Source organism: Liolophura sinensis, chromosome 6, assembly GCF_032854445.1.
Source record: "Liolophura sinensis isolate JHLJ2023 chromosome 6, CUHK_Ljap_v2, whole genome shotgun sequence".
NCBI classification, from domain to species: domain Eukaryota; kingdom Metazoa; phylum Mollusca; class Polyplacophora; order Chitonida; family Chitonidae; genus Liolophura; species Liolophura sinensis.
This window is the reverse complement of record NC_088300.1, coordinates 2,624,008-2,650,280: the sequence shown is the minus strand read 5'-3', so window position 1 is coordinate 2,650,280 and position 26,273 is coordinate 2,624,008. Positions and strand designations below refer to the sequence as shown.

The following is a 26,273-nucleotide window of genomic DNA, read 5'->3' as shown; positions in this document are numbered from 1 at the left end:
ACTAGACGTTTGTTTGTCTTCATAGTGACCCTAGTGAACTTTGTGTTGGTGAAGATTCCTGGACAAAACTTGCTAGTGGTGGCAGTAATGAATAGAGAGTGGTGCGGGCGTCCAGTTTGTGGATTTTTCAGCTGTAGAACAACAGCTATAATGGGGTACCCGATGTAGTAACAGCTCGCGCTCAGACTACATGGAATGCTTTGGTGCATGTGTTCCATCAAAAGTTCACTACTTGCCATGTGGTCTTGCCATGTGTTGTGGGACTGCATGGCGTTCCCATAGTGTGTGATCTTGCCATGTGTTGTGGGACTGCATGGCGTTCCCATAGTCTGTGGTCTTGCCATGTGTTGTGGGACTGCATGACGTTCCCAATCTGTGGTCTTGCCATGTGTTGTGGGACTGCATGGCGTTCCCATAGTCTGTGGTCTTGCCATGTGTTGTGGGACTGCATGGCGTTCCCATAGTCTGTGGTCTTGCCATGTGTTGTGGGACTGCATGGCGTTCCCATAGTCTGTGGTCTTGCCATGTGTTGTGGGACTGCATGGCGTTACCAATCTGTGGTCTTGTCATGTGTTGTGGGACTGCATGGCGTTCCCAATCTGTGGTCTTGTCATGTGTTGTGGGACTGCATGGCGTTCCCATAGTCTGTGGTCTTGCCATGTGTTGTGGGACTGCATGGCGTTCCCATAGTCTGTGGTCTTGCCATGTGTTGTGGGACTGCATGACGTTCCCAATCTGTGGTCTTGCCATGCGTCGTGGGACTGCATGACGTTACCAATCTGTGGTCTTGCCATGTGTTGTGGGACTGCATGACGTTCCCAATCTGTGGTCTTGTCATGTGTTGTGGGACTGCATGACGTTACCATAGTCTGTGGTCTTGCCATGCGTCGTGGAACTGCATGGCGTTCCCATAGTCTGTGGTCTTGCCATGTGTTGTGGGACTGCATGACGTTCCCAATCTGTGGTCTTGCCATGTGTTGTGGGACTGCATGGCGTTCCCAATCTGTGGTCTTGTCATGTGTTGTGGGACTGCGTGACGTTCCCAATCTGTGGTCTTGTCATGTGTTGTGGGACTGCATGACGTTCCCAATCTGTGGTCTTGTCATGTGTTGTGGGACTGCATGACGTTCCCAATCTGTGGTCTTGTCATGTGTTGTGGGACTGCATGACGTTCCCATAGTCTGTGGTCTTGCCATGTGTTGTGGGACTGCATGGCGTTCCCATAGTCTGTGGTCTTGTCATGCGTCGTGGAACTGCATGGCGTTCCCATAGTCTGTGGTCTTGCCATGTGTTGTGGGACTGCATGACGTTCCCAATCTGTGGTCTTGTCATGCGTCGTGGAACTGCATGGCGTTCCCATAGTCTGTGGTCTTGCCATGCGTCGTGGAACTGCATGGCGTTCCCAATCTGTGGTCTTGTCATGTGTTGTGGGACTGCATGGCGTTCCCATAGTCTGTGGTCTTGCCATGTGTTGTGGGACTGCATGGCGTTACCAATCTGTGGTCTTGCCATGCGTCGTGGAACTGCATGGCGTTCCCAATCTGTGGTCTTGTCAGGTAGCCCACATACCTGGTGAAGGTCGCCGGCTCTAAGTCAAAAGATATGTCAGGTAGCCCATACACCTGGTGAAAGTCAAAGGCTCTAAATTAGGAGGAATGTCAGGTAGCCCATACACCTGGTGAAGGTCGCCGGCTGTGCCAGGAGGAATGTCAGATAGCCCCTACACCTGGTGAAAGTGAAAGGCTCTAAGTCAGGAGGAATGTCAGGTAGCCCATAGGCTATATCTGGTGAAGGTCGCATGCTCTCAGTCAGAAGGTATGCCAGGTAGCCCATACACGTGGTGAAGGTAGACGGCTCTACGTCAGGGGAACTGTCAGGTAGCCGATATCTGGTGAAGGTCGCCGGCTCTAGGGAGGAATGTCAGGTAGTCCATACACCTGGTGAATGTAGCCTGTTCTAAGTAAGGAGGAATGTCAGTTAGCCCATACACCTGGTGAAGGTCGCCGGCTCTGTCAGATGTCAGGTAGCTTATACGCCCGGTAAATGTCAGGATAAATGTCAGGTAGCCCTTACACCTGGTGAAGTTCGTCGACTCTAGGGCAGAAGGAGGGGCATACTGCCTATGCACCTGGTAAAGGTGGCCGGTTCTAAGTCAGGAGGAATGTCAGGTAGCCCATACCCCTGGTGAAGGTCACCAGCTCTAAGTTAGGAGGAATGTCAGGTAGCTCATACGCCCGGTAAAGGTGAGGATAAATGTCAGGTAGCCCATACACCCGGTGAAGGTCGCAGGCTTTAAGTCACGGGGAATGCCAGGTAGCCCAAATCTGGTGAAGGCCGCCGGCTCTAAGGAGGAATGTCAGGTAGTCCATACACCTGGTGAAGGTAGCCTGCTCTAAGTAAGGAGGAATGTCAGTTAGCCCATACACGGTAGCTGGCTCTAAGTCAAAAGATATGTCAGGTAGCCCTTACACCTGGTGAAGGTCGCCGGCTGTAAGTCAGGAAGGATGTCAGGTAGCACATATGTGGTGAAGGTCACCGGCTGTAAGTCAGGAGGAATGTCAGATAGCCCATACACCTAGTGATGATCGCCGGCTATAAAGGGGAATATCTGGTAGCTCACATGTCTGGGGGGAAGTCACCGGCTCTAAGTCAGGAGGAAGGTCCGGTAGCCCATACATCTGGTGAAGGTCGTCGGTTCAGAGTCAGGAGTTATGGTAGGTAACCCATACACTTGGTGATAGTCGCTGGTTTATTCCCGGAACTCCAGTTTCTTACAGCATATATAAGTCATACATAGGTGAACTGTTCTTGGGCATGGTGTTGAACAGCAATCAGCCAATCGGACAATCAGTTATAATCAATGACAGGTTGGAATCCATGCGGCTCCCGCGTGGTAGGTGGCTGATTGGAGTCGGGAGGTGTGTTAAGTACCTGACCACACAGGTGCGGTTCTCTCCCGAGCTGTGTCTAGTTTCCTCCACCCATAAATCTAATGGCCGGCGTATAAGTAAAAGATTCTTGAGTACAGCCTTAAATACAAATAAATAAATAAATAAATAAATAAATAAATATATCAATAAATAAATAAATTTTATTTATTACCTAAGAATTGGTTAGCATACTATATGTTCCTGTGGCAGGACATGCCTCCATGCAAAGTGCTGCCGAAGACACCAGTCATGACAGTCCACCTAGTCACATTACACTGACCCTGGGCAAACCAGTACTGTTTTCTTGCTCTAACTTCTAGTACTGAGTAGTCAAGTACATGTATCAGTTTTTTGGTATGATCCGACACGGATAGGTAAATAAATTAATATGTCACTTTCAATTAGTGTCCAGGGTATAATACTTGAGTTTGGAAATTACATTGCAATTAAAATTTTACCATACTATCACCTGAGCACATATCAAATTTGATCAAAAATCGCAGTTTACGAAGCAATGCTCAAATTACGGCCACTCAGTAACTAATAGACTCGTGTCTGTTTTTATGATGTTAAAACGATACTATAAAGTTTGAAAAATGAATAATGAGATACGCTCTAAAAAAGTTTAGGTACTTTATAATCGATTTGGAGCGGTCACTTGCGCGTGCACAGACGAAGCTGATATTTTGTGAAAGGTATAATTATTTACGTTAACAGCAAAAATTCGATGGGATTTACACTGATCAATTTTTTGCCAAAAGTGCTTAATATACATATATATATATATATATATATATATATATATATATATATATATATATATATATATATATATATATATATATATATATATATATATATATATATATATATATATATATATATGAAAATCAACCTGCGAGGTTACAACATATCTCAAAACACACATATACACCTGCAATAAGACCAAATTTTCTATAACCCCCCTGCATTAATCCTACTAAGCACTGGAATTTGTGTTCTAACATAGATGCACAAAACTGGATGCATTTAATAGACTCATATACTAGTGGAATAAACACTGCACACATTATACTCCATGAAATGCCGTTTTAATTCAGAGTTTACTTTTAAATATACTACTGTGTCAGGTACATATCTACCAGCCTATGATTAGTCTTGAAATTTGCATTTTTATATACTTAATATCACCAAGTCAGGCATAGCTCTGGCCATATACAGAGGAGGCGTATACTTGTGATACGCCCACGTTGTGGAAAACAAAGTTTGGAAAGCAGATGCTTGATAACCCATTCGTCCTTTAATATTATTTTTGATCTACTACTCGAAACATGACTTGGGCAAGAAAAGTGTTATATATTTTCTTTACTCTCACCACGCTCCATCTTTCTCATTCACTAAACGGAATATACTGATGATCTGCTGGCTTTAAACAATTAATATATAGCGAAAGCTGCGAAAGATATTTACCCACCTTCACTGGATTTAAAAGAAACCACAGTCCAGATGGTTCTTCTCTGGACCTACATTTGCAATAAGACCAACAAGGTTCACTCTATGGCAGATTTTTCGACAAGAAGGTTTTCAAGTTTGACATTGTAAATATCCTTATTTGGACAGCAATGTACCAAAGGGTTTTGTATATGGTGTGTACATATCTGGTCTTGTAGCATTTGATTGATCCCGCGTGTTGTGTGACGATTTCAATCAACATCACAAGTTATTACTGCGAAACCTAGTGAGTCAAGGTTATTCCATCAAACTTCGTCATTTCAAGTTTCTTAAGTTTTACAATACGTGTTATTCTATTGTAAGTAAACATGGACAGAGCGTCCAGAATCTCTGGCGCCCTGCTTCATAATTGTGTCTAATTCTGCTTAATCCTGGGCCAGGGGCGGTATATTCATGGTGTTGAATTCGAACCCCACTTTGGATACATGAATTAACAGTTACGTTCAAGGCGAAACTCAAATGCATAAGGCACGTCACTTCCATACACCTAATGAGACAGGTGCTAGTTCATTGCCGACCTTTGGTGCGCTGAGTTAGTAGATTATCCTGAGACTTTCACCGTTGGTGAAGCCCTGGTGACAGTAAACGGTCCATGACTCTCGCATGGCCATTTCTGCCTACAAATATTGAGGTCACTTTATATTACACTGACTATCACTTTATATTATACTGACGATCACTTTATATTATATTGAGGATCACTCCAGCAATAGGACGTTCAAATCATACGTCACACGATGGAAAGCGTGTCAGTAGCTTCCTAAAGGTCGACCGTTCACCCCGGGCATCCGATTTAATCCGTCTGTCAGAACAGCTCCCATTGTCTGAAGTGAAAAGGTCTTCTGTATGGAGTTAAACAATTGAGTTTTTAAGTAAATATCTTTGCAGTGAACAGAAGCTAAACAATCACGATGAAGGCTGCACTTTTCCTAGCTCTTGCGTTGGTTTTGGTCCCCTTCATAGGTGAGTCAATTAACCTTTCTATAGGTAAGTAGCTTATATAATATAAGAAAAGCATTTGTCAAAACAGATTCAATCAGAAAAGGTAATGATTTCTTTCCCTGATAAACCACTGAGACTATAGCGGAACTTCATGCGCAGGCGTTTACAGTGAGATACAGCTAAATAATGAAATAAGGCTCATCGGAAACATAGCTAAACACTATGCGTAGAAATACTTTTTTTTTCTCTAGATGTTAAATTAAAATCTTTGAAATCCGTGGTGGGCTTTATCAACTTGTACCTGTGGTTCGAGTACTCTGACGTCACAAAAGTTTCTCCCGATCGGAACTGGTTGCGTAAATAATGCTTAAACAATTCGTGTGTAGGTGAATATAAGGAAATATAGGTGATGTGAGGTTAAAGTAGGCCTTTCCACTGGCAGAACGGTCCATTAAGCATGTAATTCAGTGCCAAAAAATTAAAATAATAAGAAAATATGTTTTCGATACAGTTTTCAATAGACCCTCTCCTGGTCGATGATCACATCATGTTTTTTGCGGTATTTTCCTTTATTATGTTTCAAGGCGTCACTTATTTATGCACATGCACAGTATTTAGATGCCATGTTGTTCTTCCCTGGGTCGCCACGATATGGCTGAAATATTGCCGCGGTGGCGTAAAGCCATAATCACTCATTCATTCTTCCCGTGACTTAAATTCAGATCTTAACGTTGTTATTCTTTGATTTGTCTTCACATTTATAAAGAGATTTCCTAATAGAATAACAAACTTTCAGAATGAATGACGCCTGTATGTACACTGTGTATGATTTTCGACATGGCTGAGATTACATGCGTGTGTGAGCAAAACCATCTGTTGCTTGAACTATTGCAGTCGGTCAGGACCACACTCACCACCCGCACACCACCCAGGCGCACCCCACCCACCCACTACACGAAGGATGCACAATCATGTGCCCTGGGGGTTCCTGCCATGGTGAACATAACTGCCATTGTGACCATCATACTGGAGAAGCCGTTTGTCACTAATCTGCCATGCCTGGGCACGGGGCATTTAGTTATACTTGGTGAATATGACTCACCTGATTAAAACAATAAACATATAAACATACATGTATGGATTGCGTGTCTGTTATTTGTGCATTTTGTTTTCCGCATATTCCACAACAGCGCATGCGCCACTCCCTACGCACGCCTAGCTGGCGTAGGCTACACCACTTTCCACCTCTGTTATGTACGACATTGCTGAACTCTGTTGACCCCAGGTGGAACACTCGTCATAAAAACAACACATATAGACATGTAAATATACATACTGTTTGCGCGTGATTTGCCCGCACTTGCCTAGTTCGTTAAAATACATACTCGTGTAAATACAACTCCCTGGCCTAAACTCGATTTACATCAATACCTCTATCCACGAGACAATGATGGCCTATCAATCTCGCGCACCAGACGCGGACCACCGAAAATCCTCACGATATGTCCTTTTGGGACAATAAACATTCACTATTGAACGTACCTTAGATTTTTTTAGCATCACGTGGTTCGTACTGAATGAAAAGTGAATGGATGCATATAAACTATTAACAGACACAAAGGCAGACACAGACGTATTTTATTTTGCTGACGTCACTAGACGTTTGTTTGTCTTCATAGTGACCCTAGTGAACTTTGTGTTGGTGAAGGTTCCTGGACAAAACTTGCTAGTGGTGGCAGTAATGAATAGAGAGTGGTGCGGGCGTCCACTTTGTGGATTTTTCAGCTGTAGAACAACAGCTATAATGGGGTACCCGATGTAGTGACAGTTCGCGCTCAGACTACATGGAATGCTTTGGTGCATGTGTTCCATCAAAAGTTCACTACTTGCCATGTGGTCTTGCCATGTGTTGTGGGACTGCATGGCGTTCCCATAGTCTGTGGTCTTGCCATGTGTTGTGGGACTGCATGGCGTTCCCATAGTCTGTGGTCTTGCCATGTGTTGTGGGACTGCATGGCGTTCCCATAGTCTGTGGTCTTGCCATGTGTTGTGGGACTGCATGGCGTTCCCATAGTCTGTGGTCTTGCCATGTGTTGTGGGACTGCATGGCGTTCCCATAGTCCGTGGTCTTGCCATGTGTTGTGGGACTGCATGGCGTTCCCATAGTCTGTGGTCTTGCCATGTGTTGTGGGACTGCATGGCGTTACCATAGTCTGTGGTCTTGCCATGTGTTGTGGGACTGCATGGCGTTCCCATAGTCTGTGGTCTTGCCATGTGTTGTGGGACTGCATGGCGTTCCCATAGTCCGTGGTCTTGCCATGTGTTGTGGGACTGCAAGGCGTTACCATAGTCTGTGGTCTTGCCATGTGTTGTGGGACTGCATGGCGTTCCCAGAGTCTGTGGTATTGCCATGTGTTGTGGGTCTGCAAATCGTTACCATAGTCTGTGGTCTTGCCATGTGTTGTGGGACTGCATGGCGTTACCATAGTCTGTGGTCTTGCCATGTGTTGTGGGACTGCATGGCGTTACCATAGTCTGTGGTCTTGCCATGTGTTGTGGGACTGCATGGCGTTACCATAGTCTGTGGTCTTGCCATGTGTTGTGGGACTGCATAGCGTTCCCATAGTCTGTGGTCTTGCCATGTGTTGTGGGACTGCATGGCGTTCCCATAGTCCGTGGTCTTGCCATGTGTTGTGGGACTGCAAGGCGTTACCATAGTCTGTGGTCTTGCCATGTGTTGTGGGACTGCATGGCGTTCCCATAGTCTGTGGTCTTGCCATGCGTTGTGGGACTGCATGGCGTTCCCATAGTCTGTGGTCTTGCCATGTGTTGTGGGACTGCATGGCGTTACCAATCTGTGGTCTTGCCATGTGTTGTGGGACTGCATGACGTTCCCAATCTGTGGTCTTGCCATGCGTCGTGGAACTGCATGGCGTTCCCAATCTGTGGTCTTGTCATGTGTTGTGGGACTGCATGGCGTTCCCATAGTCTGTGGTCTTGCCATGTGTTGTGGGACTGCAAGGCGTTCCCAGAGTCTGTGGTCTTGCCATGTGTTGTGGGACTGCATGGCGTTCCCATAGTCTGTGGTCTTGCCATGCGTCGTGGAACTGCATGGCGTTCCCAATCTGTGGTCTTGTCAGGTAGCCCATATACCTGGTGAAGGTCGCCGGCTATAAGTCAAAAGATATGTCAGGTAGCCCATACACCTGGTGAAAGTCAAAGGCTCTAAATTAGGAGGAATGTCAGGTAGCCCATACACCTGGTGAAGGTCGCCGGCTGTGCCAGGAGGAATGTCAGATAGCCCCTACACCTGGTGAAAGTTAAAGGCTCTAAGTCAGGGGGAATGCCAGGTAGCCTATATACCTGTTGAAGGTCGCCGGCTCTAAGTTAGGAGGAATGTCAGGTAGCTCATACGCCCGGAAAAGGTCAGGATAAATGTCAGGTAGCTCATATACCTGGTGAAGGTCGCCTGCTGTGAGTTAGGAGGTATGTTAGGTAGCCCAAATCTGGTGAAGGCCGCCGGCCCTAAGGAGGAATGTCAGGTAGTCCATACACCTGGTGAAGGTAGCCTGCTCTAAGTAAGGAGGAATGTCAGTTAGCCCATACACGGTAGCTGGCTCTAAGTCACAAGATATGTCAGGTAGCCCATATACCTGGTGAAGATTGCCGGCTCTGTGTCAGGAGGTATGTCAGGTAGCTCATACACCCGTTGATGGTCGCCAGCTCTAAGTCAGGAGGAATGTCAGGTAGCCCATATCTGGTGAAGGTCGCCGGCTCTAAGGAGGAATGTCAGGTAGTCCATACACCTGGTGAAGATAGCCTGCTAGAAGTATGGAGGAATGTCAGTTAGCTCATATACGGTAGCCGGCTCTAAATCAGGACATATGTCAGGTAGCCCTTACACCTGGTGAAGGTCGCCCGCTGTAAGTCAGGAGGAATGGTAGGTAGCCCATACCCCTGGTGAAGGTCACCAGCTCTAAGTTAGGAGGAATGTCAGGTAGCCCATATACCTGGTGAAGATTGTTGGCTCTAAGTCAGGAGATATGTCAGGTAGCCCTTACACCTGGTGAAGGTCGCCGGCTGTAAGTCAGGAGGGATGTCAGGTAGCACATATGTGGTGAAGGTCACCGGCTGTAAGTCAGGAGGAATGTCAGATAGCCCATACACCTAGTGATTATCGCCGGCTATAAGTTAGGGGGAATGTCTGGTAGCTCACATGTCTGGGGGAAGTCACCGGCTCTAAGTCAGGAGGAAGGTCCGGTAGCCCATACACCTGGTGAAGGTCGTCGGTTCAGAGTCAGGAGTTATGGTAGGTAACCCATACACTTGGTGATAGTCGCTGGTTTATTCCCGGAACTCCAGTTTCTTACAGCATATATAAGTCATACATAGGTGAACTGTTCTTGGGCATGGTGTTGAACAGCAGTCAGCCAATCGGACAATCAGTTATAATCAATGACAGGTTGGAATCCATGCGGCTCCCGCGTGGTCGGTGGCTGATTGGAGTCGGGAGGTGTGTTAAGTACCTGACCACACAGGTGCGGTTCTCTCCCGAGCTGTGTCTAGTTTCCTCCACCCATAAATCTAATGGCCGGCGTATAAGTAAAAGATTCTTGAGTACAGCCTTAAATACAAATAAATAAATAAATAAATAAATAAATAAATAAATAAATAAATAAATAAATAAATAAATAAATAAATAAATAAATAAATAAATATATAAATAAATAAATAAATTTTATTGATTACCTAAGAATTGGTTAGCATACTATATGTTCCTGTGGCAGGACATGCCTCCATGCAAAGTGCTGCCGAAGACACCAGTCATGACAGTCCACCTAGTCACATTACACTGACCCTGGGCAAACCAGTACTGTTTTCTTGCTCTAACTTCTAGTACTGAGCGCCAAGCGAGGCCGCATCAAGTACATGTATCAGTTTTTGGTATGATCCGACACGGATAAATAATATCACGGGAAAATAAATTAACATTTCACTTTCAGTTAGTGTCCAGGGTATAATACTTGGGTTTGGAAATTACAATGCAATTAAAAATTTTACCATACTATCACCTGAGCACATATCAAATTTGATCAAAAATCGCAGTTTACGAAGCAATGCTCAAATTACGGCCACTCAGTAACTAATAGACTCGTGTCTGTTTTTATGATGTTAAAACGATACTATAAAGTTTGAAAAATGAATAATGAGATACGCTCTAAAAAGTTTAGCTACTTTATAAACGATTTGGAGCGGTCACTTGCGCGTGCACAGACGAAGCTGATATTTTGTGAAAGGTATAACTATTTACGTTAACAGCAAAAATTCGATGGGATTTACACTGATCAATTTTTTTGCCAAAAGTGCTTAGTATATTGCTTTTTCTTCTAACGAATTCCCAAGTATAAGCATCGTTCTATATATATATATATATATATATATATATATATATATATATATATATATATATGAAAATCAACCTGCGAGGTTACAACGTATCTCAAAACACATATATACACCTGCAATAAGGTCAAATTTTCTATAATCCCCCTGAATTAATCCTACTAAGCACTGGAATTTGTGTTCTAACATAGATGTACAAAACTGGATGCATTTAATAGACTCATATACTAGTGGAATAAACACTGCACACATTACATATCTACCAGCCTATGATTAGTCTTGAAATTTGCATTTTTATATACCTAATATCACCAATTCAGGCATAGCTCTGGCCATATACAGAGGAGGCGTATACTTGTGATACGCCCACGTTGTGGAAAACAAAGTTTGGAAAGCAGATGCTCGATAACCCATTCGTCCTTTAATATTATTTTCGATCTACTAATCACTTGACAACCTCAATACCTACCTATATATAAGGTTGGTTTTTCTGGCTGTTCAAATCACTTACACTCGATCTGCTGACTGAAAGGTAGGTGCGGACACACACATATACATACACTATGGGTGATTGCCTGGGCTATACAGACATATTTTGCTATCCTTTATATAAATTAAGAATGTTGCACATGTATAGGTGTGGGCTGAAAACGACTTGATTCTACCTGTACATGCAGATCGGACGATACGAACAGGAGTACTGAACTATTTAACTTCATTGCAATTGTAAATTCTTAGAATATTGCATACCATTTAGAAAACATGACTTGGGCAAGAAAAGTGTTATATATTTTCTTTACTCTTACCACGCTCCATCTTTCTCATTCACTAAACGGAATATACTGATGATCTGCTGGCTTTAAACAATTAATATATAGCGAAAGCTGCGAAAGATATTTACCCACCTTCACTGGATTTAAAAGAAACCACAGTCCAGATGGTTCTTCTCTGGACCTACATTTGCACTAAGACCAACACGGTTCCCTCTGTGGAAGATTTTACGACAAGAAGGTCTTAAAGTTTGACAATGTAAAATATCCTTATTTGGACAGCAATGTACCAAAGGGTTTTGTACATGGTGTGTACATATCTGGCCTTGTAGCATTTGATTGATCCCGCGTGTTGTGTGACAATTTCAATCCACATCACAAGTTATTACTGCAAAACCTAGTGAGTCAAGGTTATTCCATCAAACTTCGTCACTTCAAGTCTCATAAGTTTTACAATACGTGTTATTCTATTGTAAGTAAATATGGACAGAGCGTCCAGAATCTCTGGCGCTCTGCTTCAAAATTGTGTCTAATTCTGCTTAACCCTGGGCCAGGGGCGGTATATTCATGGTGTTGAATTCGAACCCCACTTTGGATACATGAATTAACAGTTACGTTCAAGGCGCAACTCAAATGCATGTTTTTTTTTTCTCGACAAATGATATTCTAGCATGGTACACGATTTCAATACTGATTTCACAAAGTTGCCCAGAACATACCTTGCGTCTTTCCAAGATCATTGAAAAGTCTTTCTCTTTGCATAATTCCGTCCTATTTTCGTACTTTGTATACTTTGTTATTTCTAGGGTGGCTTGTGTCACACGTTTGTTTGGGAATCGGCCTTGCGATTATTGACCTCAAATGTCCGTGTTGGTTGACGACTGGTGTACGGATGTCTTTTTCGACGCATAAATTTACCCTTTACGTTCGAGAGTAATAGAACTCAGTCATACATAAGGCACGCCACTTCCATACACCTGATGGGACAGGTGCGAGTTCATTGTCGACCTTTGGTGCGCTGAGTTAGTAGATTATCCTGAGACTTTCACTGTTGGTGAAGCCCTGGTGACAGTAAACGGTCCATGACTCTCGCATGGCCATTTCTGCCTACAAATATTGAGGTCACTTTATATTACATTGACTATCACTTTATATTACATTGACTATCACTTTATATTACATTGACTATCACTTTATATTATACTGACGATCACTTTATATTATATTGAGGATCACTCCAGCAATAGGACGTTCAAGTCATACGTCACACGATGAAAAGCGTGTCAGTAGCTTGCTAAAGGTCGACCGTTTACCCCGGGCATCCGATTTAGTCCGTCTGTCAGGACAGCTCCCATTGTCTGAAGTGAAAAGGTCTTCTGTATGGAGTCAAACAATTGAGTTTTTAAGTAAATATCTTTGCAGTGAACAGAAGCTAAACAATCACGATGAAGGCTGCACTTTTCCTAGCTCTTGCGTTGGTTTTGGTCCCCTTCATAGGTGAGTCAATTAACCTTTCTATAGGTAAGTAGCTTATATAATGTAAGAAAAGCATTTGTCAAAATAGATTCAATCAGAAAAGGTAATGATTTCTTTCCCTGATAAACCACTGAGACCATAGCGGGACTTCATGCGCAGGCGTGTACAGTGAGATACAGCTAAATAATGAAATAGGCCTAAGGCTCATCGGAAACATAGCTAAACACTATGCGTAGAAATACTTTCTTTTAATTCTCTAGATGTTAAATTAAAATCTTTGAAATCTGTGGTGGGCTTTATCAACTTGTAGCAATGGTTCGGGTACTCTGACGTCACAAAAGTTTCTCCCGCTCGGAACTGGTTGCGTAAATAATGCTTAAACAATTCGTGTGTAGGTGAATATAAGGAAATATAGGTGATGTGAGGTTAAAGTAGGCCTTTCCACTGGCAGAACGGTCCATTAAGCATGTAATTCAGTGCCAAAAAATTAAAATAATAAGAAAATATGTTTTCGATACAGTTTTCAATAGACCCTCTCCTGGTCGATGATCACATCATGTTTTTTGCGGTATTTTCCTTTATTATATTTCAAGGCGTCACTTATTTATGCACATGCACAGTATTTAGATGCCATGTTGTTCTTCCCTAAGTCGCCACGATATGGTTGAAATGTTGCCGCGGTGGCGTTAAGCCATAATCACTCATTCATTCTTCCCGTGATTTAATTTCAGATCATAACGTTGTTATTCTTTGATTTGTCTTCACGTTTATAAAGAGATTTCCTAATAGAATAACAAACTTTCAGAATGAATGACGCCTGTATGTACACTGTATATGATTTTCGACATGGCTGAGATTACATACGTGTGTGAGCAAAACCATCTGTTGCTTGAACTGTTGCAGTCGGTCAGCACCCGCACCCCACCCAGCCGCACCCCACCCACCCTCCACACGAAGGATGCACAATCATGTGCCCTGGGGGTTCCTGCCATGGTGAACATGACTGCCATTGTGACCATCATACTGGAGATGCTGTCTGTCACTAGTATGCCATGCCTGGGCACGGGGCATTTAGTTATACTTGGTGAATATGACTCACCTGATTAAAACAATAAACATGTAAGCATGCATGTATGGATTGCGTGTCTGTTATTTGTGCATTTTGTGTTTTCCGCATATTCCACAACAGCGCATGCGCCACTCCCTACGCACGCCTAGCTGGCTTAGGCTACACCACTTTCCACCTCTGTTATGTACGACATTGATGACCTCTGTTGACCCGCGGTTGAACACTCGTCATGAAAACAACACATAGACATGTACAGACTGTTTGCGCGTGATTTGCCCGCACTTGCATAGTTCGTTAAAATACATACTCGTGTAAATACAACTTCCTGGCCTAAACTCGATTTACATCAATACCTCTATCCACGAGACAATGATGGCCTATCAATCTCGCGCACCAGACGCGGACCACCGAAAATCCTCACGATATGTCATTTTGGGCACCCGCAATAAACATTCACTGTTGAACATACTTGAAATGTTTTTCGCATCACGTGGTTCGTACTGAATGAAAAGTGAATGGATGCATATAAAGTATTAACAGACACAAAGGCAGACACAAACGTATTTTATTTTGCTGACGTCACTAGACGTTTGTTTGTCTTCATAGTGACCCTAGTGAACTTTGTGTTGGTGAAGATTCCTGGACAAAACTTGCTAGTGGTGGCAGTAATGAATAGAGAGTGGTGCGGGCGTCCAGTTTGTAGATTTTTCAGCTGTTACAACAGCTATAACAGGGTGCCCTATGTAGTGACAGTTCGCGCACAGACTATATGGAATGCATTGGTGCATGTGTTCCATCAGAAGTGCTCTACTTTTGGTCTTGCCATGCGATGTGGAACTGTATGGCATGCCCAGTCTGTGGCCTTGTCATGCGCTGTGGAACTTCATGGCATTCTTATGGCATGGCATGTGGTCTTGTCATGTGTTGTGGAACTGCATGGCGTTCCCAGTCTGTGGTCTTGTCATGCCTCGTGGGAATGCAACTGTATGGCATTCCCACAATCTGGTGGGGGATAGGGATGGGGTGAATAATACTATAAATGGTCAAACGAACTGTAAAGCAATAGTTCACGTAATGTACACGGGTATTCCAAAAACTATCTGGAAAATTTATACCTATGTGATAAATTGTGAAACTATTTGTTTCTGGTGAAACGTTGGATTCCTTTTAATACACGCACAACATTAATATTGCTTGCATCGCATACGCCTTATTTTGGCGGTTGATAATTTGATCGTCATTTAGTATGCTGCAGCTCACTTAGCAGTGTTCGATTTTTTTTTTGACATGAACGACTTGGCGTTGTTTATATTTCTTACACTGAGCGTCGAGGAGTTCAAGTCACAAACAATCGTAGAAAAGAAGGGACTATAAGGATGTCTGTCAGGTACAATTTGGGGCCACAACAAGGTGATCTCTGTACAGGTGTATCGTAGAAAATGTTCTGAAATTATTTCAGTCCAAATTTTGAAAATTTTGAAGGCAAGACTTAAAATATAGTAGGACAGTAGAAGCGCTTATTGTAACACCTGATTCTCTCCTGAGGGCAATTTATAACATTTCATTTTTGATTTTGCTAAACACCCAAGTGTTCATGCGAAGGCCACGTATTGACTGCATGAGGCAGATTTGCCAAATTTATTTAAAAAGTTAAGATTTTATAATATTTAAGTTCCTTGCCAAGCTGTAAGCCGGTCAATTTTGTTATTATTTTTTCGTGTAGTAAGCTTCAATACGGCAAACACGACTGTTCACGAGATCGCTCTTTATTCTTTACTCTCTTCACCTGGAATTGACCCGCATGGCCTAGCAGTACGTGGATAGTCTCAATTCCTGCAAGGCTGGTGACGATTCCTGATTAATGACGTCAGAAAGGTGTGAAAGAAAGAAATGTAGACAATAGAGACTAAAGTTTCAGGCGTATATAGCAATATATGGGGGAAATCGAGATATCTCCGTCAGACACCTTGCATCCTACACATCGTGCCTATGGCCTTCACCTCACATTCTCTACACCATAAACGTGCTTTTCTACATCCGGATGGACGCTGTGTAAGTTTCGAGGTCCATTGTACACTAAAGCTACCTTTCACAAGATGTTCCTGTGGTTTTAAGAATTACAGGGCAGCAGAAAGTAAGCAGACCTGTGCCTTCAGTCGTGGTGAACCAGTGCATGCTTGCGTTTGGTGGATGAGGTTACCTCCCTTGGTCTAGGATTTCTTGCGAACTGTTCCAGGCAAACATTTGTTCATATTCAAGTTAATGTGAAATACAATGCATTTTTAATAAAATATGACTAAAAGCAAAAACGACGTCATTAATAGTTCATCTATGCCCTATGTAGAAAACACTCTTAAAGATGGCACTGAGTGTGCCGTGTATATGTTAAAACATTGCCCAACTTATGATACATCAGAGAACGACAATATATATAGTGCTGATTGCAATGGCAACTTCCGTACAATTTCATTGATGTTCTTATCATTTTGTTTTTGGCTTGTTTTTAGATTTTTTGTAATTGATATTACAGCCCAATAGAGCACACGTCATAATGTGTCATTAGCCTTCATGACAGAAGTTCATGTTCACAATAATGCTAATCGGTAAAAGTTTATACCGCAAAATAAAAACAGTCACAATCAATATGTATACCGCGTGTATAATTTGCTTGTATCCAGTTCCAGTGTCATCAAGCTGTGCTAAAAACAACTAATATTTAACCGTGGAATGAAGTACGTTCTGATTGCAGAGAGTGGGGATGTTTATCAGCATTATGAAGGGACGTATAGAGACCTATTATATAGTAGATAAAGTAGGAGAAGTGGAATCGGATAGTACATTGTACCATGGAGACAGACAAAGCGTCAGAGATCAAAGTATATATGGACTCCAATCTCGTCCTCGATCGTTCGCACAAAAATGTTATATACATAAATATATATGGTACAAATTATTAAGTACTTAAGTTATTAAATACACCTGATAAATTATTGTTTGGACAACACAACGTCCCTTTTTACATTATATAATGGCTAAATCTGGTAGTGAAGCAACTCTACTGTTACATATGTTTTATACAATAACTGATGAAGATGCAATTTCAGTACATGCTTCGGACAATGTAAGGTTTACATATTTCCACACGTTAAGGAATGTGTTAACGAGAAAATGGCCAAATTTATCGGCTATTGTGCACCTGTTTCTATCTGTACTCCGGTATTACTGGGCTGTGAGATGCTTAGCGTTTTGCGAGGAGAGTAGCACGAATTTGACAAGACCGCTCGTAATGGACACGTTGAGGAACGCGGCCTTGATACTGAAGTCAGCTTGTGGAAACTTTCAGCTGTGAGTGGTCAGCGTAAGCGGCTTACCTTCGTGTTAAATATCTGTGTTGTACAGTTAACTGTGCATCTCTGAAAACAGGACGGAGCAGCTATGTCATGTGTAATCCTCAAGTCAAATGTCACAGCTTAATACCTGTATAGGCCTGTATGTATATAAGACAACAAAGAGATCAAACCGGGCAAGCTTACACTATCGGCATATCAGCAGACAAGCACGTATAAGTTTAAGTCTGTACACCTCTGATAACCTTCTGAGCACTACTGCATGTACTAATTTTTTTTGTTAGGGACTTAGCAGGCCTGTTTTGTTTTATTTGGCACGAAATACCGAATGATTTGGCTACCCCGGCACATTATAATCATAGCAAGCCACAGGATAAATTAATTGTCGAGATGTATCATGCAATCAGCCAGCTTTAAGAAGAGAAAGACACGGATAAATAAATGATGATAAATAACTGAATCCAAATATTTTTGAATTTATTAGCACAGATAATACACTGGGTATATTATATAATTAAAGTGAATATATCATTGTGAAAGTGTCTAGCTGTACAAGTTAACTGATTATCGACTGGTGTATATAGTGGTGAATTGGGCATTGATTGCTGACCATCCTACATATCACTGTATTTCATCGTGTTGTAAATCAGCGCCATTTACACATAAATAACATGGTATCACTAAAAGGAGATTGTATGAAGGTAAATGCTACCGAATGGAAGTTGTATTACGATCTTCTAACATGTATATATGTCCGCGATGACCTCTAAGTTTAGACAGGGGTGTGGGAGGGCGGGTTGGGGGTTCTGCTGTGGCCGCAATTCCCACATATACTGACAAGTGCCCTGTAATCCAAAACACTGTGGTATTTGTGGAGAAGAGGAAGTGGCGGTATGAGTGAACATCTGTATTCACCGGCCGTGCACCCGGGAAATGTCAGAGTTCGAGTTTCCCGGGTGAAAAACAAATTTTTTTCAGAACATGTAGTAAGGGGAAATGATGAGATAAACATTTACGAAGTGGAACTAACAAGAGAGGACCCTATATTGTCTGAGCATTTGTGGGATTTAATAAGAGATGCACGGAACCGCTTCAAAATCCACATAAGCTATATTTTCCGAAACGTTTATTCCATATAAAGATGAACAGCCAATAGTACAATAAACAACAATATCGTACAATATTCACACACACAAAAAATATCGACTGGAGGACATTTTTATTCATATAATAATTCAAAACCTCAAAACATTACAAATATCAAAGTGCATGGATCCTGCATGTTTGATTTACAAAACTCCTCATGCTTGCGAAACTACAGATACATTTAACCACAGCTCACCAGCCAGTGCCTCTGTAGAGACAGAAAATTTGTAATATTTCATGGAGCATTCGTGTGGCATATCATCAGCGGTATATTACCGCTATATAACATTTCTCCGGTATTGTATAATGAACCCATAAATGCTGCATACCGTCAGTCACAAATAGCGGGTTCGTGTGTTACATATAAACATCTGCGGGTTTTTAAAAACCCATTTACAGCATGTAAAGGGTATACAATACAATATGTATACAATATGTAAAGGGTAATATGTATACAACAGCATTTGTAAAGGGTAATAGCTGTACAACAGCATTTGTAAAGGGTAATAGCTATACAACAGCATATGTAAAAGGCGATGCTATACAACAGCATATGTAAAGGGTAATAGCTATACAACAGCATATGTAAAGGGTAATAGCTATACAACAGCATATGTAAAGGGCAATAGCTATACAACAGCATTTGTAAAGGGTAATAGCTATACAACAGCATTTGTAAAGGGTAATAGCTATACAACAGCATATGTAAAGGGTAATAGATATACAACAGCATATGTAAAGGGTAATAGCTATAAAACAGCATATGTAAAGGGTAATAGCTATACAACAGCATTTGTAAAGGGTAATAGCTATACAACAGCATTTGTAAAGGGTAATAGCTATACAACAGCATATGTAAAGGGTAATAGATATACAACAGCATTTGTAAAGGGTAATAGCTATACAACAGCATATGTAAAGGGCAATAGGTATACAGCAGCATATCACAGATGATCAGACATAATTACATAATGACGTAATCATTGTACACTTCTCTCAAACATCGGGCATAAAAATATTGCTGGATTCGTGGCAAATATAAGATAAATTTGCCTCAGCCAATGATCATTGTCTATACATGTATGTATGATCATTAACTTGTTATGCAAGCATACAGGAAAGTGTCGGATTCTTACGTTAACCTGTCGTTATATCTGATCATGACACATTCCAACCATGTCATTGTAAGGGGGGCACCTACTAAAAAAAATCTGCACTAATCATTTAAGGATACTTCCCTATATACAGAAGCCTAAAGCCTTTCATGGTTGCTGAAATATATATGTGCAGCCTACATGAAATGAGAACGATAAATAGACTCAAAAAAGCTATTATCACATCTCATGTAATACTGCACGAAACTGATGTATCAGTAAACCAAAAATAATGTTATGTGCAAAATAAAATTGACAGAAAAATGTTAGAGACGCTATACCGGAGATTTTTGGTAAAATGTCTATATTGGCTAAAAAATATCCATAAGTAGGAAAGTTCGCCATCAACTTGTCAAAGGTCGGTGGTTTATACCCTGGGCAATGGGTTCCCCCATGCACCCATAAAACTGGGTGACCACCCTCGTGTAAGAGAAAAATTCTCAGATATGGTGTTCAGCGATAATCAGTCAATCAATCAATCAATCAATCAATCAGAACATTGTTACACTCGCTGGCACATGAACGGTTGCCTTTTACACTCCTATATTCCCACCACTGCAAGCCAAGGCCTTGTAAGTAATAACTGAATTATGAAATCTCAACAAAGTGACAACAAATTCCCTCGCGTCTGTGCGCTGCTGAGTTTGTATCAAAGCCGCATGTACTCATTCCCAGTTGCATACATGTACATGTAGTTGTGGTTTTACATATGTGATGATGGGTCCTTGCTTTACTACAGTATGTTAGTACAAAAAAAATCAAACACACACAAAAAAAAACACCTCACAACAAAAAAATAAAACAGGACAAAAGAAAAACAACAACAATAGATAAAAAAAGAAACAAAAACAAAAAAGGAGAGTCTTTTATGTGGTTTTGTCACAAAGGTCACAACAGAATATGTAAACAACAGCTACTTAGCAGAAGTGCATAGATAAATATAAATGCATCTCTGGTAATAAATATATAATACTCCAAATGACACTGCCTTGACCTAAAAATAGACAATAATTTGTGTCATAAATGTTTGACGGCTTCATCGACGTTTCTTCAGCTACATATGATCCTTGACATGTACCATGTAACCAAAAAAGGCTTTGGCTATAGCCACATATACGCTGTCCTCTTGTACTTTATAATGTAAATAACGTGGGTTTAATTGGAAATGAAAATTACTAAGTGTAATAACCTTGGGAATAGAATGGCAGTTCAGAGGCAGTGAACATAAGACATAATTGCTCCTGGATTTCTATTTACTGAACATATCGCTGAAATACATCACAGCAATAATTAATATGCGTGATCAAGCTTTTATATATGATTGCTATGTATGTTTAGACTTTGTTAATGTCGTCACAGTTACACAAGATTACAAAAGTCTGGAATACACCGACTTCCTTTGCATGTATTATCCACTTTTGTATGTGTCCCGTGTACATATAAGTGTAACGAATCTGAACGTCAACACGTTTTGTGTACACCATAAAGTACACAATTTGAACACTTGAGAAGATAACATGTGTATTCATAATAGTTGATCTGTATACAAAAATATAGAAATTCAATTTTGTTACAGTTGTTGATATGGAAGTACACGGATATGACTAAATGCTATTTCACATTTAGTCCGGTCACATGTAGCCCGGTCACATGTAGCCCAGCCACATTCAGCCAGGTCACATTCAGCCAGGTCACATGTAGCCCAGTCACATTTACCGCGGTCACATTCAACTCGGTCACACGTAGCCCGGTCACATGCAGACGATATGTTCATGAGTAGCGTATGCTTAAAAACAAAATCTCAGTACGTTCGTCACATTTAATTAACCTAAGCAGTTTAAGCGAGGACATAACCTACATTGAGTAGTTTTATTTAAACATACGGTCACACATCTATACGAGCAACATGAGAAATGGTATAGGTCACACATCTATTCGGTAACAGGAGAAATGGCATGGGGTTTTCCACCACCCCACCACCCCCACCCCCCAACGGTTCTGTTCGTTTTCCAAACACCATAACGCTGGCCGTCGTTGTATAAGTGAAATATTCTTGAGTACGGAGTCAAACACCAATCAAATAAATCACGTATATTGACATGGGGTCGCATATCTAAACGGCAGCAGGAGAAATGACATGGGACCACATATATATGACAACATGAGAAATGTCATGGGACAATACATCTACTACAACATGAGAAATGACATGAGGTCACACATCTATGACAACATGAGAAATGACATCTACGACAACATGAGAAATGACATGAGGTCACACATCTATGACAACATGAGAAATGACATGAGGTCACGCATCTATGACAACATGAGAAATGACATGAGGTCACACATCTATGACAACATGAGAAATGACATGAGGTCACACATCTATGACAACATGAGAAATGACATGAGGTCACACATCTATGACAACATGAGAAATGACATGAGGTCACGCATCTATGACAACATGAGAAATGACATGACGTCACACATCTACGACAACATGAGAAATGACATGAGGTCACACATCTATGACAACATGAGAAATGACATGAGGTCACACATCTATGACAACATGAGAAATGACATGAGGTCACACATCTATGACAACATGAGAAATGACATGAGGTCACACATCTCTGACAACATGAGAAATGACATGGGACCACACGTCTACGACAACATGAGAAATGTCATGTGATCATACATCTGCTACAACATGAGAAATGACATGGGACCACAGATTTACTACAACTTGAGAAATGACATGGGACCACACATCTACGACAACGTCAAAAATGACATGGGACCACGCACCTACGATAACATGAGAAATGACATGGGATCACACATCTACGATAACATGAGAAATGACATGGGATCACACATCTACGATAACATGAGAAATGACATGGGACCACACACCTACGACAACGTGAAAAATGACATGGGACCATACACCTACGACAACGTGAGAAAAGACATGGGATCACACACCTACGACAACATGAGTAATATCATGGGATCATACATCTGCTACAACTGGAGAAATGACATGGGGCCACATATCTGCTACAACTTGAGAAATGACATGGGACCACATATCTGACTACAACTGGAGAAATGGCATGGGATCACACATCTACGACAGTGTGAAAAATGACATGGGAAAACACATCTACGGCAACATAGGACATGTCATGGGACCACACATCTACTATGACATGACACATGGCATGGTTCTACACATTTACGATACCATAAGAAATGACATGGGACCACACATCTACGATAACATGAGAAATGCCATGGAACCACACATCTATGACAGTGTGAAAAATGACATGGGAACACATCGACGACAACATGAGAAATGCCATGGGAACACACATCTACGACAACATGAGAAATGTTAAGGGACCACACATCTACGCTAAGATCAGAAATGACATGGGACCACACATCTACGACAACATGAGAAATGACATGGAACCACACATCTACGACAGTGTGAAAAATGACATGGGACCACACATCTACGCTAAGATCAGAAATGACATGGGACCACACATCTACAACAACATGAGAAATGTCATGGGACCACACAGCTACGCTAAGATCAGAAATGACATGGGACCACACATCTACGACAACATGAGAAATGACATGGAACCACACATCTACGACAGTGTGAAAAATGACATGGGACCACACATCGACGACAACATGAGAAATGACATGGGAACACACATCTACGACAACATGAGAAATGTCAAGGGACCACACATCTACGACAGTGTGAAAAATGACATGGGACCACACATCTACGACAACATGAGAAATGACATGGGACCACACATCTACGACAACATGAGAAATGTCATGGGACTACACATCTACGACAACATGAGAAGTGACATGGGACCACACATCTACGCTAAGATCAGAAATGACATGGGACCACACAGCTACGACAACATGAGAAATGTCATGGGACAATACATCTATGACAACATGAGAAATGACATGAGGTCACACATCTATGACAACATGAGAAATGACATGAGGTCACACATCTACGACAACATGAGAAATGACATGACGTCACACATCTATGACGACATGAGAAATGACATGAAGTCACACATCTATGACAACATGAGAAATGACATGAGGTCACACATCTCTGACAACATGAGAAATGACATGAGGTCACACATCTACGACAACGTGAAAATGACATGGGACCACACATCTACGACAACTTGAGAAATGTCATGTGATCATACATCTGCTACAACATGAGGAATGACATGGGGCAACAGATTTGCTACAACTTGATAAATGACATGGGACCATGCATCTACGACAACGTCAAAAATGACATGGGACCACGCACCTACGATAACATGAGAAATGACATGGGATCACACATCTACGACAACATGAGAAATGTCATGGGACCACGCATCTACGACATGAGAAATGACATGGGGCCACACATCTACGACAACATGAGAAATGACAATGGACCACACATCGACGATAACATGAGAAATGACATGGGACCACGCATCTACGATAACATGAGAAATACCATGGGACCACACGGCTACGATAACATGAGAAGTGACATGGGACCACACATCTACGGAAACATCAGAATTGCCATGGTACCCCACATCTGGGCGTGATTCGGCTTTCCTCGAGGCTTAGCGATTTGTATATCCAGGTAGCACTATTCGTTAGACTATAGCGCGTGTATGTTAACAATTAACAATGACAATATGTAACCGCCAGGGACTTGAAATCTGGGCTGCTTTCCTCGAGTTTCCGAATTAATGTATGTACTCGTCTTTCTTAAAAGCTATCAGTGACTTCCTTTTTACATGTTTAATAAAGCATGTATACATATCGGATTTGTTCGTTGCATACATTTCAGTTAGTGGCATTCTATGAAATGGATGCTGCAGTCTAAATATAATCATGTACAAAGTTAAGAAAAAGTCTCTTTATTTCTGTATTTAACTCTGACAAGTTACATTTACTGCTAAATGTATAGCATTTCACAACAAAACCCTTTAACTGCGACCAGCAATGATGTAGCTTAAAGCTTAGTTCGTAGTATTCAAAGTGAATGACGTAAACATGCCTCCGAGGTGAGTGACGTATATATGCCTCCGAGGTGAGTGACGTATATGTGCCTCCGAGGTGAGTGACGTATATATGCCTCCGAGGTGAGTGACGTATATGTGCCTCCGAGGTGAGTGACGTATATATGCACCAATTCTTTTCTTATCACTCATATAAGGCTCTGTTGTCATCCATTCCGGCTAAGCGGAAATATGAAAATGTTTGCTTTCCGTGAAGTGCCCCGGTCGTTTGAAGTGATTTACACATGGACACTAATACCCACATAGCCCACATATAACAACTGACATTTCTTTATAAACCGGAGAGTTACGGTTCCCTCAGCTGGCAATGACAGAAGTCCGGTTTCCGCTCACAGTCACTTTCGTTCTGTCCTTAGCTCCAAGTAAAGCCATACCCCACTAGGGGTGGTGCTGTACAGTTTGGGGGTCATGTGACTGCCTCATGGGGTTAATTGGTGCTTATTTTGGCACTCGTGGAGATGTCTGTGCAGCGTCTTTTGTTAAAACTGCAAAAACTGTAAAAAACAACAATTTGTGTATAAACACAAGGTCTTCTGCTTAGACAGCGTTAACCTGCAATTGGCTGTGAGCGTGGCCTTCGGCAAAGTCATTGGATAATCACTGGATATGGAGGCAGGCGAAAATGGGGTTTAATATAATGTACGTAGAGAAAAACTTTATCCATGACCTATGCAAGAGGGCTTACATTTCGTTAACTAATTTCGAGTGGTGATGCAACCCCTTCACTACCGAAGTATGTCATCTCAACTACAATAAGACTTGACGACTTTCTCCCTCACATCAGTTGTCATGGTAACGAAATCCCCTTGCCAAATGTAAATTTTCCTCCACTAGCCTAGCCGTGAAATCTATAGGACGTAAAAAAAATTACAAGGCCAGTGTAACGGCTGTTGATTGCTATATTATGTGGTTTCAAACTCCAGTCACCTTGCATGGGTTTATTAGACATGGCCTTCAGTCAAACTGTTCATTTCTGATACACAATTTATTAAAATCAGACAGAATGCACTATATATGCACGCCTGTAATTAGACGCTCGTCGCAAGGCTTTTAACTGAGAGACCGATGTATCTTATAAAATGCAAGCATACAGTGAAGCATATTCTAAATCCTGTCAACGTCCTCTCCACCCCCCCCCCCCCCCCCCCCACTCCCTTCCCCGTACCCCACACAATAAGATCAACTACTTATAGGAACAATAGGACTGAAAAGCTGTTAGAGGACTGGGGGTCATATCGAATCGCCATGGCTTCAAAGGAATTAGAAAGGATAGAAAGCGATAATGTAGCATATGCCACCATGGCAAGTCGCCCGTTCTTCCAAGAATATTTCCACTGCTTTAAA

At 41.8% G+C, this 26,273-nt stretch overlaps 4 protein-coding genes across 4 annotated transcripts; all 4 read left to right on the top strand.

Moving 5' to 3' along the window:
• Positions 1 to 21,910: 21,910 nt before the first annotated feature.
• On the top strand, positions 21,911 to 22,456 carry LOC135469411 (uncharacterized protein PF13_0277-like). The gene has a single exon (XM_064748048.1). It carries the CDS (start codon positions 21,911 to 21,913, stop codon positions 22,454 to 22,456), a length of 546 nt encoding a protein of 181 aa, XP_064604118.1.
• Positions 22,457 to 22,474: 18 nt separating this feature from the next.
• LOC135469410 (repetin-like) lies at positions 22,475 to 22,864 on the top strand. The gene has a single exon (XM_064748047.1). It carries the CDS (start codon positions 22,475 to 22,477, stop codon positions 22,862 to 22,864), a length of 390 nt encoding a protein of 129 aa, XP_064604117.1.
• Positions 22,865 to 23,094: 230 nt separating this feature from the next.
• On the top strand, positions 23,095 to 24,024 carry LOC135469409 (uncharacterized protein PF3D7_1120600-like). Its single transcript, XM_064748046.1, has one exon. The coding sequence runs from the start codon at positions 23,095 to 23,097 to the stop codon at positions 24,022 to 24,024; it is 930 nt and encodes a 309-aa protein (XP_064604116.1).
• Positions 24,025 to 24,056: 32 nt separating this feature from the next.
• On the top strand, positions 24,057 to 24,449 carry LOC135469407 (uncharacterized). The gene has a single exon (XM_064748045.1). It carries the CDS (start codon positions 24,057 to 24,059, stop codon positions 24,447 to 24,449), a length of 393 nt encoding a protein of 130 aa, XP_064604115.1.
• The last annotated feature ends 1,824 nt before the right edge of the window (positions 24,450 to 26,273 follow it).

Excerpts from the sequence above, each read along its gene's own strand:
- LOC135469410 (XM_064748047.1), top strand. The coding sequence starts at position 22,475 with ATGAGAAATGACATGGGACCACAGATTTACTACAACTTGAGAAATGAC.
- LOC135469409 (XM_064748046.1), top strand. The coding sequence starts at position 23,095 with ATGACATGGGAACACATCGACGACAACATGAGAAATGCCATGGGAACA.
- LOC135469411 (XM_064748048.1), top strand. The coding sequence starts at position 21,911 with ATGAGAAATGTCATGGGACAATACATCTACTACAACATGAGAAATGAC.
- LOC135469407 (XM_064748045.1), top strand. The coding sequence starts at position 24,057 with ATGAGGAATGACATGGGGCAACAGATTTGCTACAACTTGATAAATGAC.